This window comes from Nicotiana sylvestris, chromosome 5, assembly GCF_000393655.2.
Source record: "Nicotiana sylvestris chromosome 5, ASM39365v2, whole genome shotgun sequence".
In the NCBI taxonomy this organism is placed as follows: domain Eukaryota; kingdom Viridiplantae; phylum Streptophyta; class Magnoliopsida; order Solanales; family Solanaceae; genus Nicotiana; species Nicotiana sylvestris.
The window spans coordinates 12,128,156-12,145,498 of record NC_091061.1 but is presented as its reverse complement, the minus strand read 5'-3'; the positions used below and the strand labels follow the sequence as shown (position 1 = coordinate 12,145,498).

At 34.9% G+C, this 17,343-nt stretch overlaps 1 protein-coding gene across 1 annotated transcript; it reads left to right on the top strand.

Moving 5' to 3' along the window:
* The first annotated feature begins 12,086 nt into the window (after window positions 1-12,086).
* Window positions 12,087-13,014, top strand: LOC104222363 (ethylene-responsive transcription factor 1). Its single transcript, XM_009773593.2, has one exon. It carries the CDS (start codon window positions 12,204-12,206, stop codon window positions 12,912-12,914), a length of 711 nt encoding a protein of 236 aa, XP_009771895.1. The 5' UTR covers window positions 12,087-12,203; the 3' UTR covers window positions 12,915-13,014.
* The last annotated feature ends 4,329 nt before the right edge of the window (window positions 13,015-17,343 follow it).

The window sequence follows — 17,343 nt, the reverse complement described above, 5'->3', positions numbered from 1 at the left end:
TAGGGATGCATCTAGTGAATAAACTATGGGTTCATTAAGAATTTAGTAGCTTTAGTTATGACCAAGTATTTGTATTAAAAACTCATTACATAAGAATAATTATCAGATTTTGAACCCAATAAATTACATGAAATGGGGGTAGAATTTTGTATTCGAACTCATCAAATTTAAATCTTTAATCCGTATCTGAAAAATTAACAAATGATCGACGAAAACTATTGCAAATTACAAATGATTGATCAGATAATCAATTAATTATCAAAATAGGCAAGATCAAAATAGATCAAAGTTCACTTTTACCCCACTGTCGAAATTATGTACATTCGATAGCTACAAAAGTGTATAAAATTTATATATTTTTTGTATATAATATACATAAATAAATGAATCTCAAAGATATATATACACATACACACAAAAAAAAATACAAAAATATAAAAATCTTTGACTATTATTTTGAGAGTGGCTATATCGACTCATCAAAATACCATAGACTCGTATAAAAACGGAAAAATCTCAAGAGTCGTTCGGTACGCGGGATAAGGTGTGATATTATCCCATCTTATCACATCAAACTTGGGATTATATTATCTCACCTCATAAATGAGATAAATTAGTCCAAGAATAATAATCCCAAGATTGTAATTCTGGAATAATTTCGTCCGCGTACCAAACGACCCCTCAAAGATTTACATAGGCAAGTCAGAATAGAAACAAAAACTAATCTTTAAGTCACACAAGTTCTAGAATAAATTGAAAACTTCTAAAATATTAAAAAGGAAAAGAAGGTAATCGCACGCAATCGGCAATTCTAGAAGAAAGCTGGGGATTAAAAACAATTTTTGCAATTAATATTTTCTTCTAGAAGAATTTATTGCTTACTCATGACACAAACACGTGCAACTTAAAAAGAAATTGTAACTATCTAATTAGCTATTATGGATTCAGAATAGAATTACGATTTGTAACTATCTAATTGACTCTTTTCCTCCGTTTCTATTTCTTCTTTTTCGTTATTTTTTGCTCTTTCTCCCTTTCTATTATGTTTTTTCAATCATATTTTTTTTTCTTTTACCATAATTTGATTCCATACTCAATTTTGGCTCCTTTATTTTTATTTTGTTTCTTTCCTTTTGTTCATTTTTCTATATTTCTTGTTCCTTTTCTAATTTTATTTAACTCGTTTTTTCTTTTTTTTCCCTACATAATCTAATCTCGTTCACTTTTTTTGTTCCCTTTCTTTATTCTTCTTTATTTTATATAGTAATAAAAGATAACTAATATAGTAAACATTCATTCATTATTTTTAATATAATAGATATAATATACCTTATGTCTTTTATCTCATTTTTTTCTCTAAATCAATTATTAGAATAACTTATACATTATACATGTTTTTTCTTCTCCTTTTTCATTGCATTTTTTCTTTTTTCTCCTTTCCTAATATTATTTTTAAATTATTTTTTCTGTATTTCCTATTTTTCCTCATAATCTATTTCTACACATCTTTTTGGCTCTTTATTTTTGTTCTTTTTTCTCTTTTTTTTTACTATATCATTTATATTATGATACCCATATGGTATAATGTGGAATTCCTTCCAAGATAACACTCAGTCACGATGATACCAATTTGGTATATAACATATGCTAACAGGATCTTATAGAGGACTGATTCATTCCTTCAACAAAAAATACTCGTCCGTACTCTATGATACCCATATGGTATATATTAGATGATGACAAGATAGAGTTCTGGTTAATTATTTCAAAAAAGAGCCTAGTCCTCTTTGATACCAAACTGATACACAAGTATACCATTTTTTGTATACAATATAAATTCTTCTACTACACGACCTCAACTTAATTTCAACCCAAATTTCACAACTCTACTGTAATATCTCCACCAAATTAGCTAAAAATTTTGCCACTGTCTCCATTCAGCATATCAAACTAAGAATTTTTGTTTAAGAAAAAAATAAAAAAAAAGGTGTGAATACTCTATTGAAACATTGAAAAAGGTTCTAATGAAAAAGATACCTACCTGGTATATATCATATACTAACCGGTATCATAGAGGACTAGTTCATTCATTTAACAGAAAAAAATACTTGTCAATCCTCTATGATACCCAATGGTATATATCATTACTGACATGATATAGGTATGGTTCATTCCTTCAAAAGAGAGCTCAGTCCTCTACGATACCAAATCGATATACATGTATACTATTTTGGTATATAGTATAGATTCATCTTCTTCGCTAGTTCAACTCAATTTCAATCTAAATTTCACAACTATAGTGCAAGAAATCCACCAAATTGGCTCAACTTTAGGCACAACCTCCATTCAACATTTAAAAATAAATATTTTTGGTTTAATAAAATTTGAAAAAGGCATGAAAACTCCATTAAACATTTAAAAAGATTTCAATGAAAAATTTCAATAAATTTAAAAAGGACCAAATTATAACGGAATAAAATTACACTATATTGTATATTATAAGAGTATACTATTGGAATAAATTGTATAAATTAAAAATTATGTACTAAAGTGGTATACATGTATACCATTTTGTTATACAGTACAAATCCATCTTCTCCGCTAGTTCAATTTAATTTTAACCCAAATTTCACAATTCTAATGCAAAATTTCCATCAAATTGGCTTAAGCTTTTGCTTCAACTTCTAATCAACATTTCAAAGAAACCCCAAGCAGAATCAGCTCAAAATAACTACAAATTCAACAAGCCACTACATGAGTTTTCAGCTCAAGTTCCTTCAATTGTGCATTTGATTTTTTTTATAAATAACCTTTTAAAAATATCTACTTTGAATCAAACAACAAATCTTAAAGTTGAAATTTCAATTCAAAAGCTTCAAATTCAACAATGGTGGGTCTTTTACAAATTCAATCCCAAGCACCTTAAATCAACTCCAAATGAAACCAAATTTCCGTATGATTAATATCCTTTCTTTTACTATAGCATAGCATCTTACTTAAAAAAAACTCATTCGGGCTACGTGTATAAATGCTTAAGCTTAGACAATTCCCCGTGAGAATCCACAAAAAGGATATATTTTCATCATATATGTTAGGACAATAGTGATAACACCATAATGTCACGTCCTTAGTTGTTAACTAAGTACACGTGCGGCACTTGACAACTCGCTCACGATCTTGCACAACTTGCTCACGTTCTTGCTATGTCAAGTCAGCCTTACTACACTCAAGATCGCTAAGAGAATGAAAGAAAGAACACAAGAGAATTGTTAAAGGAAGCTTTGTATTAGAGAGAACTTGAATTATTTGCTTGATGAATTACAAATGAATGACTCCCTTTATATATTAGTCTCCTAGGGGTTAGTATATAAATATTAATTATTACACAAGTCCTTGATATTTATAAGATAAGGGCTTTTTCTAGAATTCTCTACAAGCCTAGAAGATTTCAAAGACTTCCCTAGAAAATCCATAAGATCTAGGTTCTTCCTTCCATACCTCTCTAGAATCTTCTCACAAATGCTAGCCTTCTTCTTATGTAAGCTTCCACATGCCATTAATATATGCCAAATGGCACCTATGTGGCATGATGACATGGCGAGTCATCACACACTCCCCCACCCAATATTGCGACGACTGCGACGTAATGCTGCTGCATAAACTCTCGAATCTTATCTTTGTATTGCCACAGGTCTTCATATGGTTCCCACGTGGCCTCCTCCAGTGATTGCCCTTTCCAATGGACGAGAAACATAGCGGTGGCTTTTTGCCCTTGCTTTCGCCTGGCCTAGTAATCTATAATAGCCTCAATCTCTCGATCTTGCGAGGCGGTGATAGTCACTGGCGCCCGACTTGATTGGCCCATACTCGGATCATCCTTATCTTCATGATATGGCTTAAGCATGCTGGCATGGAAGACATGGTAGATCTTAAGATACGATGGCATGTCAAGCTTGTATGAGATCTTGCCTACCTTGGCGACGATCTTAAATGGCCCCTCATACTTGTGAATCCGATTCTAATGCATGCCCCGTAGTACCTTGAACTGTCTTGGGTTAAACTTCACCATGACCATGTCCCCAACTCTATAGTATGTGGGACGCCGCTTACGGTCCGCAAACTTCTTCATCTTCTTAGCTGCCTTATCCAAGTAGGACTTAGCAGTGTCGAGCTACTCCTCCCATCATTTGGCCATATGATAAGCCCCCAAACTCTTTCCCTCAAATGCGGCTGGTAATGAATGTGGAGTTTATGGTTGTTGGCCTGTGGCTAGCTCAAATGGTGTCCGCCCAATGGACTCACTCCGCTGCAAGTTATAAGAGAATTGGGCGATGTCTAGGAGCTTTGCCCAATCTTTCTGATGCACGCTTACATAATGCCTCAAGTAGCATTCTAGTAAGGTATTGACTCGTTCTGTTTGTCCATCCGTCTGTGGGTGGAAACTAGTAGAAAAATGCAGTTCCGTGCCAAGTATATCGAACAACTCTCTCCAAAAGTTTCCAGTGAAGCGGGGGTCTCGATCACTGATGATATGCCTTGGTAAGCCCCAATACTTTACCACGTTCTTAAAGAATAGCTTGGCGGCTTCCTTAGCTATGCAACCCGGTGAGGCGGGCATGAAGGTGACATATTTGGAAAATCTATCCACGACCAACATAATAGTACCATAACCGTCAGACTTCGGTAGGCAAGTGATAAAGTCTATAGTCACGCTCTCCCATGGACGCTCTGCAACTGGTAGTGACTCCAAAAGTCCTCCGGGTTGTTGTTGTTCAACCTTGTCCTGTTGACAGACAAGACAAGTTTGCACATAGCACTCTATGTCATCTCGTATGTGTGGCCAATAGTAGACTGACTCCACCAAGGCCCTAGTGTGACATTGACCCGGATGACCAACCCACATTGTGTCATGACTCTCCCTTATGATCCATCGTCTAATGTCTCCAAACTTAGGAATATAGACCCGCCGACCTGTGGTAAGTTGGCCTTCTTCTATCCAAAACCGTCTCGTCTTGCCTTTGTTAGCTAACTCGATAAGCTGTCTGGCTGCTGGATCATGCTGCATGCCTTCTTTTATAGCCTCCCGAATGTCCCATCTCACTGAAGTGATTGCAACAAGCTTGGCTTTCCGGCTCAAGGCATCAGATACAACATTACCTTTTCCCGGCTTATACTCCAGCGCATAATCAAACTCGGCTAAGAAATCCTGCCACCTAGCCTGCTTTGGTGTGAGCTTATTCTGTATCTGAAAGTAGCTAGTAGCCACATTATCAGTCTTGACCACGAACCTCGACCCGAGCAGATAATGTCTCCAAGTACGAAGGCAATGTACAATGGCAGTCATTTCCTTCTCTTGTACCGTGTAACGCCGCTTCGTCTAATTTAACTTGCGGCTCTTAAATGATATGGGATGCTTATCCTGCATCAAGGCACCCCCAATGGCGAAGTCTGAGGCATCTGTGTGCACCTCAAATGTCTTGGCAAAGTCAGGTAATGCCAAAACTGGCTCCTCTGTTACAGCTGCCTTAAGGCATTCAAATGCCTTTTGACAATGCTCCGTCCAAACCCATGGCTTGTTCTTCTTTAGCAACTCAGTCAATGGTACGGCCTCTGCTGAGTATCCACTGATGAACCGACGATAGCAGTTAACAAGGCCAAGGAAGGATCTCAACTCAGTTACCTTTATGGGTGCCTCCCACTCCTGGATAGCATGTACCTTAGCCTCGTCCATGTGTAGCTTGCCATTGGTAATGACATGGCCCAAGAAGTGCACCTTTGATTGTGCAAACTCGCACTTATCTCTCTTGATGTATAGCTCATTCTCCCGCAAGACTTGGAAAACCTTCCTTAAGTGCTCCATGTGTTCCTCCAAGGTGTTGCTGTAGATGATTATTTCATCTAAGTAGACTACCACGAACTGATCAAGTTAGGGATGAAAAATCTTGTTCATAAGTGTGCAAAATGTGGCATGTGCATTGGTTAAGCCGAAAGGCATCATCAACCACTCAAAGGCTCCATATCTCGTCACACATGGTGTCTTTGACTCATCCCTTTCCGCAATGCGAACCTGGTAGTAGCCCTTTCGAAGATCCACCTTGGTAAAGTACTTGGCTTGCCCAAGTCTATAAAACAAGTCAGTAATGAGTGGGATCGGGTACTTATTCTTCACGGTGACCTTATTAAGTGCTCGGTAGTCTATGCACAAACGCAATGATCCATCCTTCTTCTGGAACAATACTGGTGCGCCAAAAAGGTGCCTTTGATGGGCGAATGTGACCAGCATCTAGCATCTCCTTCAATTGTTTCCTGAGCTCCTCTAGCTCGGGAGGTGCCATACGATATGGGGCGAATGTGGGTGGCTTAGCCCCTGGATCCAACTCAATCTTGTGATCCGCCTCTCGCCTGGGCGGCAAGTGCTTAGGCAACTCCTCGGGCATGACATCTTTGTTTTCCTTAAGCAACTTCTCTATGCAAGGCGGCACTGTCTCTTGAAAATTTTTGTCTTCCTCTAGACTTGCAATGGTTTCCACGAACGTCGGCTTCCCCTTCTTGATCCCCTTGACAACCTGCATAGCTGAGAGTTGTGCTTGGATTTGTCTGTATGACATAGTCACTGTAGGTACCATGCAAGCTCCTTCTCGCTCCATAACCAAGAGACGTTGGAGGTAGGGGTCGATTAAAGTATGACAATGTTTAAAGAACTCTTGCCCCAATATGATGTCAAAGATATCCATATCGGTTACGGTAAAGTTTTTCATACCTTCCCAAGTTCCCAATTTGACACCAACTCCATTAGCTACCCCACGGGCATTTTGTACTTTGGTATTCACGGTCTTGATGTGTGAGTTGGTTGGAGCAAACTTCAATTCTAGTCTCTTTGTGGCAGCCTCAGTCACAAAATTATGAGTTGCTCCAGTATCCACCATTGCACGAGCGGGCTTGTTGTTGATGGTGAGATCCACGTACTGATTGCCATTCTCGGTAGGTTGGATAGCTTGCTTCGTGGCAGCACCACATAATCCGATCAAACCCAATTGTGTGGTTCCCGGACTCTCTCCTTGTGGCTGCTCCTTCCGCTCACGTACTATGGCACTGAGGCTCTTGAGGTCAGGACAATTCCTGAAGCCACGTGGCCCTTTGTATATATAGCATCCCTTCTTCTCGACCTGCGCCTTCTTCTCAGCGTAGCCCTGACGATCACTCGACCTTTTGAAATCTTGAGTCTTGGAGTATTGTTGTTGTATCTCCTTGACTTTGCCATGGTCTCCCCCACCTTTGACATTGTTAACTTTTGACTCCTTGCCATTGCCTTCGTCGTGCTTGTCATGCCTGAAATCCATCAATGATTTGGCCTACACTATGGCTTGGTCTATATCAGTGACTTATCGATGTTGCAACTCTTGCTTAGCCCAATTTTGCAACTCGTCCATGAAGTGGAACAACAAGTCATCATTGGTTAGGTTGGGGATTTGAAGCATAAGTGTAGTGAACTCCTTGACATAGTTACGTATGCTCCCTTTTTTGCTTCAATTCCCTAAGCTTGCGCCTTGCCTCATACAAGACATTGTTTGGAAAGAACTGTCGCTTAAATTCCGTTTTGAACTGATCCCATGTGCTAATAGTACATAGACCTTTATCCACATCGGCCATCTTCCTTCTCCACCATAGCATGGCAGTCTCTGAGAGGTACAATACTGCAATATTGATTTTGGCCTCGTCGTCCCTCACTTTGTCATGCATGAAGTAGTTCTCCAAATGCCAAAGGAAGTTTTCCACTTTTTGTGCATCACGAATACCTTTGAACACCGGGGGTTTGGGAGCCTCGATCTTGGCCTCCCTTGTCACTACAACATTGCTGACTACCTCGGTCACGCCAGCATTGACATGCTCCTCGAGTGACTCTATCTTTGCCTTCATAGCATCGATAGTACTCAAAGCCTCCATGAGTCTGCACTCTAAGGCAGTGATGGTTTGCCTTAGTTCCATCTCAGTCTGTGTACGTCCCTCCAAGTCATTTCGGATACTCTCAATCTCTTCAAGAGTGTGCCCCTCAAGAACATTAAGGGTGTCTTCCACCTTCCCCAAGCGTTGGCCAAAGATCTCCACGGTGTCCATCCTCGCGTTCATCTTCATCACCCACTCTTTACCGAGCTAGACGTCCTCTGGAAGGACCTCCACTTCATCCTCGCCTCAGTGGCAGATGGTCCTTGGGATGTAAGCCCTTCGTTTGACTCAGGTGGCACCTCTTGGCTCTTGTTGGTGGCATTCCTCTTTTTGCTACGGCCGCTCTTGCCAGCAACATCCTGGATGACGTTGGCTTGGGTGTTGGCAATGTTAATTTCTCTGTCGTTCGCCATTCCCTTAGTTGAAACCTTCGCTCTGATACCACGTTGTTACGTCTTTAGTTGTTAACTAAGTACATGTGCGGCACTTGACAACTCGCTCACGATCTTGCACAACTTGCTCACATTTTTGCTATGTCAAGTCAGCCTTACTACACTCAAGATCACTAAGAGAATGAAAGAAAGAACACTTGTATTAGAGAGAACTTGAATTGTTTGCTTGATGAATTACAAATGAATGGCCCCCTTTATATACTAGTCTACTAGGGGCTAGTATGTAAATATTAATTATTACACAAGTCTTTGATATTTACAAGATAAAGGCTTTTTCTAGAATTCTCTACAAGCCTAGAAGATTCCAAGGATTTTCCTAGCAAATCCATAAGGATCTAGGTTCTTCATGAAGAAATGTCTATACCTCTCTAGAATCTTCTCACAAATGCTAGCCTTCTTCTTATGTAAGCTTCCATATAGTATTAATATATACCAAATGGCGTCTATGTGGTATGATTACATGGCGGGTCATCATAATAATCTCTATAAATAGTTGTACTAAATAATGAGTTAAACACATAAGTGAGAAATAGTGGAAGATGGTCACAGCAACAATGACGTCATGATTTGTGAATGCAACGCCTTGGCAGAAAATAAGTGAAGGAGCGGATAATTATTTTTAACCGTATGAGTAGTTTTTGTAATTAGTTTGAGGGTAAATAAGTAGTTTAGATTTTATGGATATTTTGTGTAGATTCCCCTTTTAAATTTGCCAATCAAGTTTTATAAACAAAAATTCAGTTAATTAGATATGAAAAGGGGTTGATGAAAATCAATTTCGATTCATCTATTGTTTACCATCTATGGTGAATAAAAATAGGCACCATTATAAATGTTATCAGGGGCGGAGCCACAGTACCTGCTACGTGTTTAGCTGAACTCAATAAATTTGGTTTAAACTTTGCATTTATTTTTAAAATTTCATTAATTTTGTACAAATATTATTTAGAACCTAATAATTTAAAATAATTAAAATTTTAAATTCATAAACTTAAAATGCTAGCTCGACTCGACTCTGTATGTTACAAGGAGGATTAGATAACATACTGTATCCTGATCAATGAATAAGACAACTTAGTTGTTTAATTCGTAACGTTTGAAGTAGAAGTACAGAGTCAATAAAATGTTAGCTTTTAAGTTTGTCTAATAAAGGGAAAAAGATCTTTGAAATTTCTCTACTATATATGATTGGCCTCTAGCCAATAGGGACTGAGAAATTTAACATAGTAGAATATTCTCTATTTTTAATGAAATTATCTTATGAAAGGAAGGAAAATTAGGGGTTGTTTGGTAGAATGCATTAGATAAAATAATGCATGCATTAGTTTTGTGTATTAATAATACCTTGTTTGGTAGATATTTTGGACATATGCATCAGTTATGCATGCATTAGTTATACATCATATTTGGTATTATCTTATACATAATTAATGCATAGAAATAATGGTATTAGCATTGCAATGGGTTTTAATGCATGCATTAGCTTAGTTAAAGATAAAATTGGCCTTCAAAATTTATGTTTGATTAAAATATGCTAGTTAATATATTAATGCAAGTATAAAATAATCCAAATAGTGAGAAATAAAATTATATCTCTAGTAAATAAATAAACAAATACTTAGCATATTTTCTTTTTTATAAATAAATATTTGGTTCTATATTACAATATAGGTAGACAAATCAAATAATTTTTTAAAATTTTTTTCATATAAAAACATTTCTCAACATATGTTTCTTTTAAAAAGTTAGAGTGATGGACTGGTTTTGAGGTCATTTTTGTAAACAAATAATTCTTTTAGAAATTGTGCAATGCTTTAATACATCAAACAAAACAATAGATAAGAAATATGTCAGCATAACAAATACCAGCATAACTAATGCAAGCATAACTAATACCAACATTATTAATACACCCTATTCAACATTATTTTTATGCACCCTACCAAACGACCCCTAAATGTACTCAATTAATACGGTAGAATGATTGAGATTGCTCTACCCGTTAACCTTGTGACACCCTTAATCAGTGATCTCAAATTTAAATTTCTGTAAGGAAATATCGTGAAAATAGTACGGTCTAGCTAGTTTTCGGACGGGTAATCGAAAAATAGCCTGCATTTGCAAAGTCATTAAAAAATATTTAATGTTTTGCTGAAACATGGAAAGTTCCAGCATAATATGCTAGATTATAGAGCTCTTGCGTATAAACTTCCAGCATATTATTTTGGAACTCCAATACGAAAATATTTCAGCATAATATGCTGGATTATGGAGTTCCTACATTTAAACTTCTAGTGTATTATGTTGGAACTCCACCACATTATAAAATTCTATCTTATTATACTGGAATCTCATATGTAAAAAATTCGAACTTCAGCATATTATGTTGGAAATTTTCCGGATTTTAAAGGTGTTTTTGTTCAGATTATATCTTTACATGAAAAAGTGGCTAAATTTCGATTATTTTTAAAACTGTGACTATTTTTTTATTTCTGAAATATCCTACATCCTTAATGCGTTTACTTTATGCGAAGTCCTATATTATTAGGCATGAGTGGCTCGACTATAAGGCCAGTAAACCAATCGTTTCGGGCCCCAACTTTTTGGAAATCCAATTTTTTCCTTAAAGATGTATTGTATATGTATTATTAAAAAAAATTAAATTTACAACAAATTTTGGGAGCGAAAGTACAATAGCTTTAATGTGAGGATCGTTGTAATATTTAGAGAATGAAATAATTTTTAATGAAGTGTTTCCTTACATGCATGGGTAGGATAACTATTTTTTTGCCTCATTAATATCCTAAGTCCTAACAACTAATACATGCACATATTATTATTTATATATTTACCTTTTTCATTCTCTCTTTTACTATTCTTATTTTCAATATTGAGAAGTCTCCCAATCGGCAACTTACCGCGGCTTACAAGTTGTCTTCTTCAAAGCATTACAACAAGCAATTATTTTATCGAAGCAATGCAACACTTTTCGATATCATTATATCAACTTATCTTACTCTATAATTTCTTACCCTTTAATTTCTGATACTATCTATTGTCGCTTGTACTTCGATTATCTTATTTATATGTGATAGTTACTGCTCCATTTTAGATCACTTTATCATGACTTATTCGCTTTCGTTACTTTCATTTTCATATTGCGTTGAATTGATTGTTCTTATCTAAACTTTATTTTTTGTCATGCTTTCTCTTAAGCCGATGGTCTACCTCCCTAGACCTCACTTTGTATGTTTTCGGTGGGTATGTTATTGTTGTATATCAACTTATTTTATGAATGATATTCTCACTCAGGGCCTCTCTTAACTTTGGCTTTCGGCCCCTAATTTTGTTGAGACATCCTGTTGTTCGGATAAAGAATTTCAAGTAAAAGATAATTATTAAATAAAAAATGTACAAAAGAAACGTAAATTTATTGACAAATAAAATAATAGATGGTGGCCTTTCGTCAAGCAATGACATCATCATTACCCCTTCTTCAAGTTGTGTCCTTTGTTTTGGCCACGTGATAAAAACATTACCTAAACAACTTGCCCACTTGCCCATTAAAAGAAACTTCATAGAAGCCCCTTATCTTACCATTACTGATTAATCCATTAATTATGATTAACTAAACATAATTAATTAACTAAACATCACAGTTCCCTCTGCTCAGGTGCAATGAATCTTCTTCAATCCTTTCTCTATATATATTCCCCACTCATTATGTTACAAAAATCAAAACCCTTTCTTATAAACGAAAACCAAAAAACCTCATAAAACACAAGAGAACTAAAATTCAAAAGCAAAATGAATCAACCTATTTATACAGAGTTGCCGCCGGCGAATTTTCCGGGAGACTTTCCGGTGTACCGCCGGAATTCAAGCTTCAGTCGTCTAATCCCATGTTTAACTGAAACATGGGGCGACTTACCACTAAAAGTCGACGATTCTGAAGATATGGTAATTTATACTCTCTTAAAAGACGCTCTTAACGTCGGATGGTCGCCGTTTAATTTCAGCGCCGGCGAAGTAAAATCGGAGCAGAGGGAGGAAGAAATTGTGGTTTCTCCGGCGGAGACGACGGCCGCGCCGGCGGCTGAGTTACCTAGGGGAAGGCATTACAGAGGTGTTAGACGACGGCCGTGGGGGAAATTTGCGGCGGAGATTAGGGATCCGGCGAAGAATGGAGCTAGGGTTTGGCTTGGAACATACGAAACAGATGAAGAAGCTGCAATTGCTTATGATAAAGCGGCTTATAGAATGCGCGGTTCAAAGGCTCATTTAAATTTTCCACATAGAATCGGTTTAAATGAACCGGAACCGGTTCGAGTTACGGCGAAAAGACGAGCATCGCCTGAACCGGCTAGTTCGTCGGAAAATAGTTCACCTAAACGGAGAAGAAAGGCTGTTGCAGCTGAGAAATCTGAAGCAGTAGAAGTGGAGAGTAAATCAAATGTTTTGCAAACTGGATGTCAAGTTGAACTATTGACACGTCGACATCAATTATTAGTCAGTTAAGTATGAACTTAGGATATTCAATTGTGGTACTCTTGCGCTCCAAAGTTGTACAGTTTGATTCTCATGTTAATTATATGACAGGAGGGTTAATTGCAACGTATATTCACAGATCTTTATTCAGTATAAGACCATCTCCAAGGCTGCACCATTTCTTGCACCAAATCTAAATTTTGTGCAAGAAATGGTGTTTTTTTTTGCTCCAATACAACACTAAATCTTACACCATTAACACTATTCATCACTCCAAATTTGATTTATTACCATTTTATTCAATCTTTTTATTTTTTGGACTTTTAATTTATCATATATTGTGTATATAATTAATTTTTATATTAAGACTTTTATAATTCTAATTTATATCCTATTTTTTGATATATTAATTTTGTATATATTATATTATATAAAATTATAAGTTAATTTTATTATTATTATAATTGTATAAAAAGAGATATAACCATTATTTAAAAAAAAAATGCAAATGTAAGATATCTAATAATGCGCATTTCGCACTTCGTAATGCATTAATCGAGTATTTATGGGAGAATAGAGACGAAAGTTAAATATTTATGTGGTACTTAAATTAAATTTGACTATGATGTAATATTTATTTAATTATCTTTTATTAATAATTTTACTTTTAATTGATTTATCCTTTAAAATAATTTTGTAATAAATGATTATATAAGTGGTGAATGTGAATTATATATAATGAATATGGAAAAAAGAAAAAAAAATAGTATTAGTTTGAAGGAAATAAAAAATGAAAAGTAAATAGAAGATAATAATATAATATAGAAAAGAAAGAAGATTTAGTATAAAAAATGATGTAATGGTTGGAATAAATTTAGTGTGAAATTTGATGTTAGGGTTGGAGATGGCATAAGAGCTAAGTCACTAATTAGTATTTTAATTAAAAATAACTTCATTTAACTTGCTATAACAATAAAGTCATTAAACCTTATACATTACGGTAGTAAATTAACTAAATTTTATCCACTAGAATAAAAATATCTACCTACCAATGTGAATTCGCTACAATAATAAGTAAAGTTTATCACTCCCTTCTTTGAAGGATTGACACTATATTACTTTCTATGTTCCAATTTATGTGAATCTATTTCCTTTTTGGTACATTCCAAAAAGAATGACCTTTTTTTTAAATTTGGAAACAATTTAGCTTAAACTTACAATTCTACCCTTAACGAGAAGTTTTTATAACCACACAAATACTCTATGCCCCTTTTTGACTTGTTTAGGATCACAAATGTTAAAAGTCTTCATTTTTTCTTAAACTCCGTACCCAGTCAAACAGGTTCACATAAATTGAAACGGAGGAAATACTATATTTTCTTATTAGTCTGTTTAATAGCACATTTGGCCAAGCTGTAAAAATCAGCTTATTTTGAGAAGTTTTTTTTTTTCAAAATTGTTTTTCTCAAAAATGTTTTTGATGAGAAACAGTTTGTGTTTGACTAATTAGTTTTAAATGTACTTATGAGCGGCAATTAGCATTTGATCAAGCTTTAAAAAACTGCTTCTAAGTGTATTTTCTCAAAATTGCTTTTAAAAAATGTATTTTTGGAGAGAAGTTACTTTTATCTGTTTCTCCAAAACTACTTTTAAGTGTACTTTTCTCAAAATTGCTTTTAAAAATGTGTTTTTGGAGAGAAGTTACTTTTTTCTGCTTCTTTTTCAAAAGCATTTTTTTTTCTTCCAAAAGCTTGGCCAAACACCTTAATTTTTTACGATTAATTTTTGGCCAAAAGTGCTTTTGATAAAAAAAGAAATACTTTTGACCAAAAAGAAGCTTGACCAAATATGCTATAAGAAAGATTGACACTTTTTAATATTTTCTTAATAGGAAGCATTAAAAGCCACACAAGTGATATGCTAACAAGTTTTTCAGACAACATATTTCAAAATTTTCACAGCCACATAAATATTAATATATCTTATTAAAGACCTCGTATTTCAAAAGTTTATCTTCTTTATTATAATTTGTGTCAAGTCAAACTAGACAATCATTTTGAAATGGAAAGAGTACTCTATGTGATTAACATTATTTTATAACTTTACTGTTATAACAATTAAATTTTTTAATAACTCTACTAGCTATATTCTAAATGACTATTTGTGCACTTCCACTTTGAAAAGATATACTCCCTCCAGTTCAATTTATGTGAACCTATTTGACTGGACATTGAATTTAAGAAAAAAGAGAAGGCTTTTAGGCTCCGTTTGACCATGAATTTTGCCAAAATAAATTTGGAATTTATTTTCAAAATTCATGTTTGACCATAAATTTTGCCCACATTTTGGCAAAATCCCAAATCCCAAACCCCAAAATCACTCCCATTGTTGATTTTGGGCCAAAATTCCAAAACTTGGGAATTATATATATGTTTTTCCAAAATAAAGTTGTAAAATATGTTTTGAAAACGTATGTCCAAACACATTTCATCCTAAAACCAAACTTCATCCAAATTAAATTTTTCAAAACAAATTTGGAATCTATGGCCAAACGCTAGCTTAAACTCTTGGTGCGAAATAAAGCACATATATTTTGTGTGACTATAAATTATTTTTAAATATATAAAGTGGTCATTCTTTTTAGCACGAACTAAAAAAGAAATAGACAAATTGAAACGAATGGAGTACAATATTGCACTTGGCTCTTCTAAGTGGGCTAAGGGGAGCACTTGGCTTAAGTTTATATCTTGCGTGTAAAGCACCAAGGCCACTTTGTGCAATAAGAAAATCAAAATTTCAAATCCAGGCTTATTTTGTTCGAAATCAAAATGTGTTTTCGCTTTCTACTCCCCCAATCCCCCACCCCCGAATGTCAAATTGCTATTGTGTTTGTAATAATCCATTCGGAAATATGTCATTGTATACTAATTTCCTATCCATTTAGTTGGGGCATTAAAGTCGATAACCTTTTAGATGAACAAAAGTCAATTGTACACGGACAAAGTGGATATACATATAATTCGATAAGTTTTATTTTGTGTCTCATACAATTTATAATAATATAATTGTATGAGGTTTCTTTTTATCTTACAAATTTGTGGATCCCAATTCTACAGAAATTTGGGTCCACAAAATTATGAAACAAAAAAATTGACTCATACAACTAGTGTGAGTTGTATGAGACACAAAATAAATTTTTTTTCGTATAATATATGTATTTCCACGTTCTCGTATGTGTGGTCTAATCATAGGTAGAGTAGTCCATATAGTCAATTGTACTGTGAGTTTGACATATCGAGATGTAGGTTTAATTATTTGTCATAGACGCTACTTCTTGCAAGTTGATGCTTTGACGTTTCAGACTGTCCTAATTATTAAGAGTTACTATATAACAATGAACTCCTTTGTATTTTATTTAATCATTTAGTACCCGTGCTCAATTGATTGATAGCTTATTTGGCCAAGTTTTTAAAATTAACTTATTTTGAGAAATATTTTTTTCAAAAGTATTTTTAAAAAAAATGCTTGTGGTGAGAAGAAATTTGTATTTAGCTAATTAATTTGAAAAATATTTTTGAGCAGTAATTAGTGTTTGGTCAAGCTTTTAAAAAATAGTTATAAGTGAATTTTACTCAAGAGTGCTTCTTAGTACTTTTGGAGGGAAGCAATAATTTTAATAAAATTTTACACATAACAGGTCGAAAATGATCCGACCCTGCTCATTTAGCATGGCCATAGTGGATAGTGTCAAGTTACCTATCCAACTATCCAAGTCAACTTATGTTTCGTAAAAATAGCACGGTATAGCTAGTTTTCGGATTGATCATTCAAAAATAGTAAGGGTTGACGAAGTTAATGAAAAATAGTCATTATTTTGATGCGACAGATACCAGTCCAGCATAATACACTGGAGTTCGGTGCACATGTGCATGAACTCCAACTTATTATGCTGGACCGGTATACTTTGCTGACTCCAGTATAATATACTGGAGACTGGAGCACCGGTGCTCTAAACTCCAGTATATTATACTGGACAATTATACTTGCTGGAACTCCATTATATTATGCTGGAGTTCTAGTGTAACTTATCCTGGAACTCGAGTATAATATACTGGAGCTGAAAAACATACTTATGCTGAAAAACATACTTATGCTGAAACTCTAGTATAATATACTGACATATTTTTTGAGTTTTGAACAGTGTTTTCGCTCAGATTTATCTTTACATGAAAAGTGGCTAAATTTCGATTACTTTTGAAACTGAGCTATTTTTGAACGACCAGTTATAGATTTGGCTATTTTTTAATTTCTCCCGGATTTGAAGGCATCTGATCTCGGTGCAAGTGTATGGATGACTATTTTCAGGGATGCTTTTTAAAGATTAACCATGACTTATTTTGTTCTGAAATTTAAACTAAAAATTTTAATTTCAGGACAATTCAGAATATTATTTTCCTAA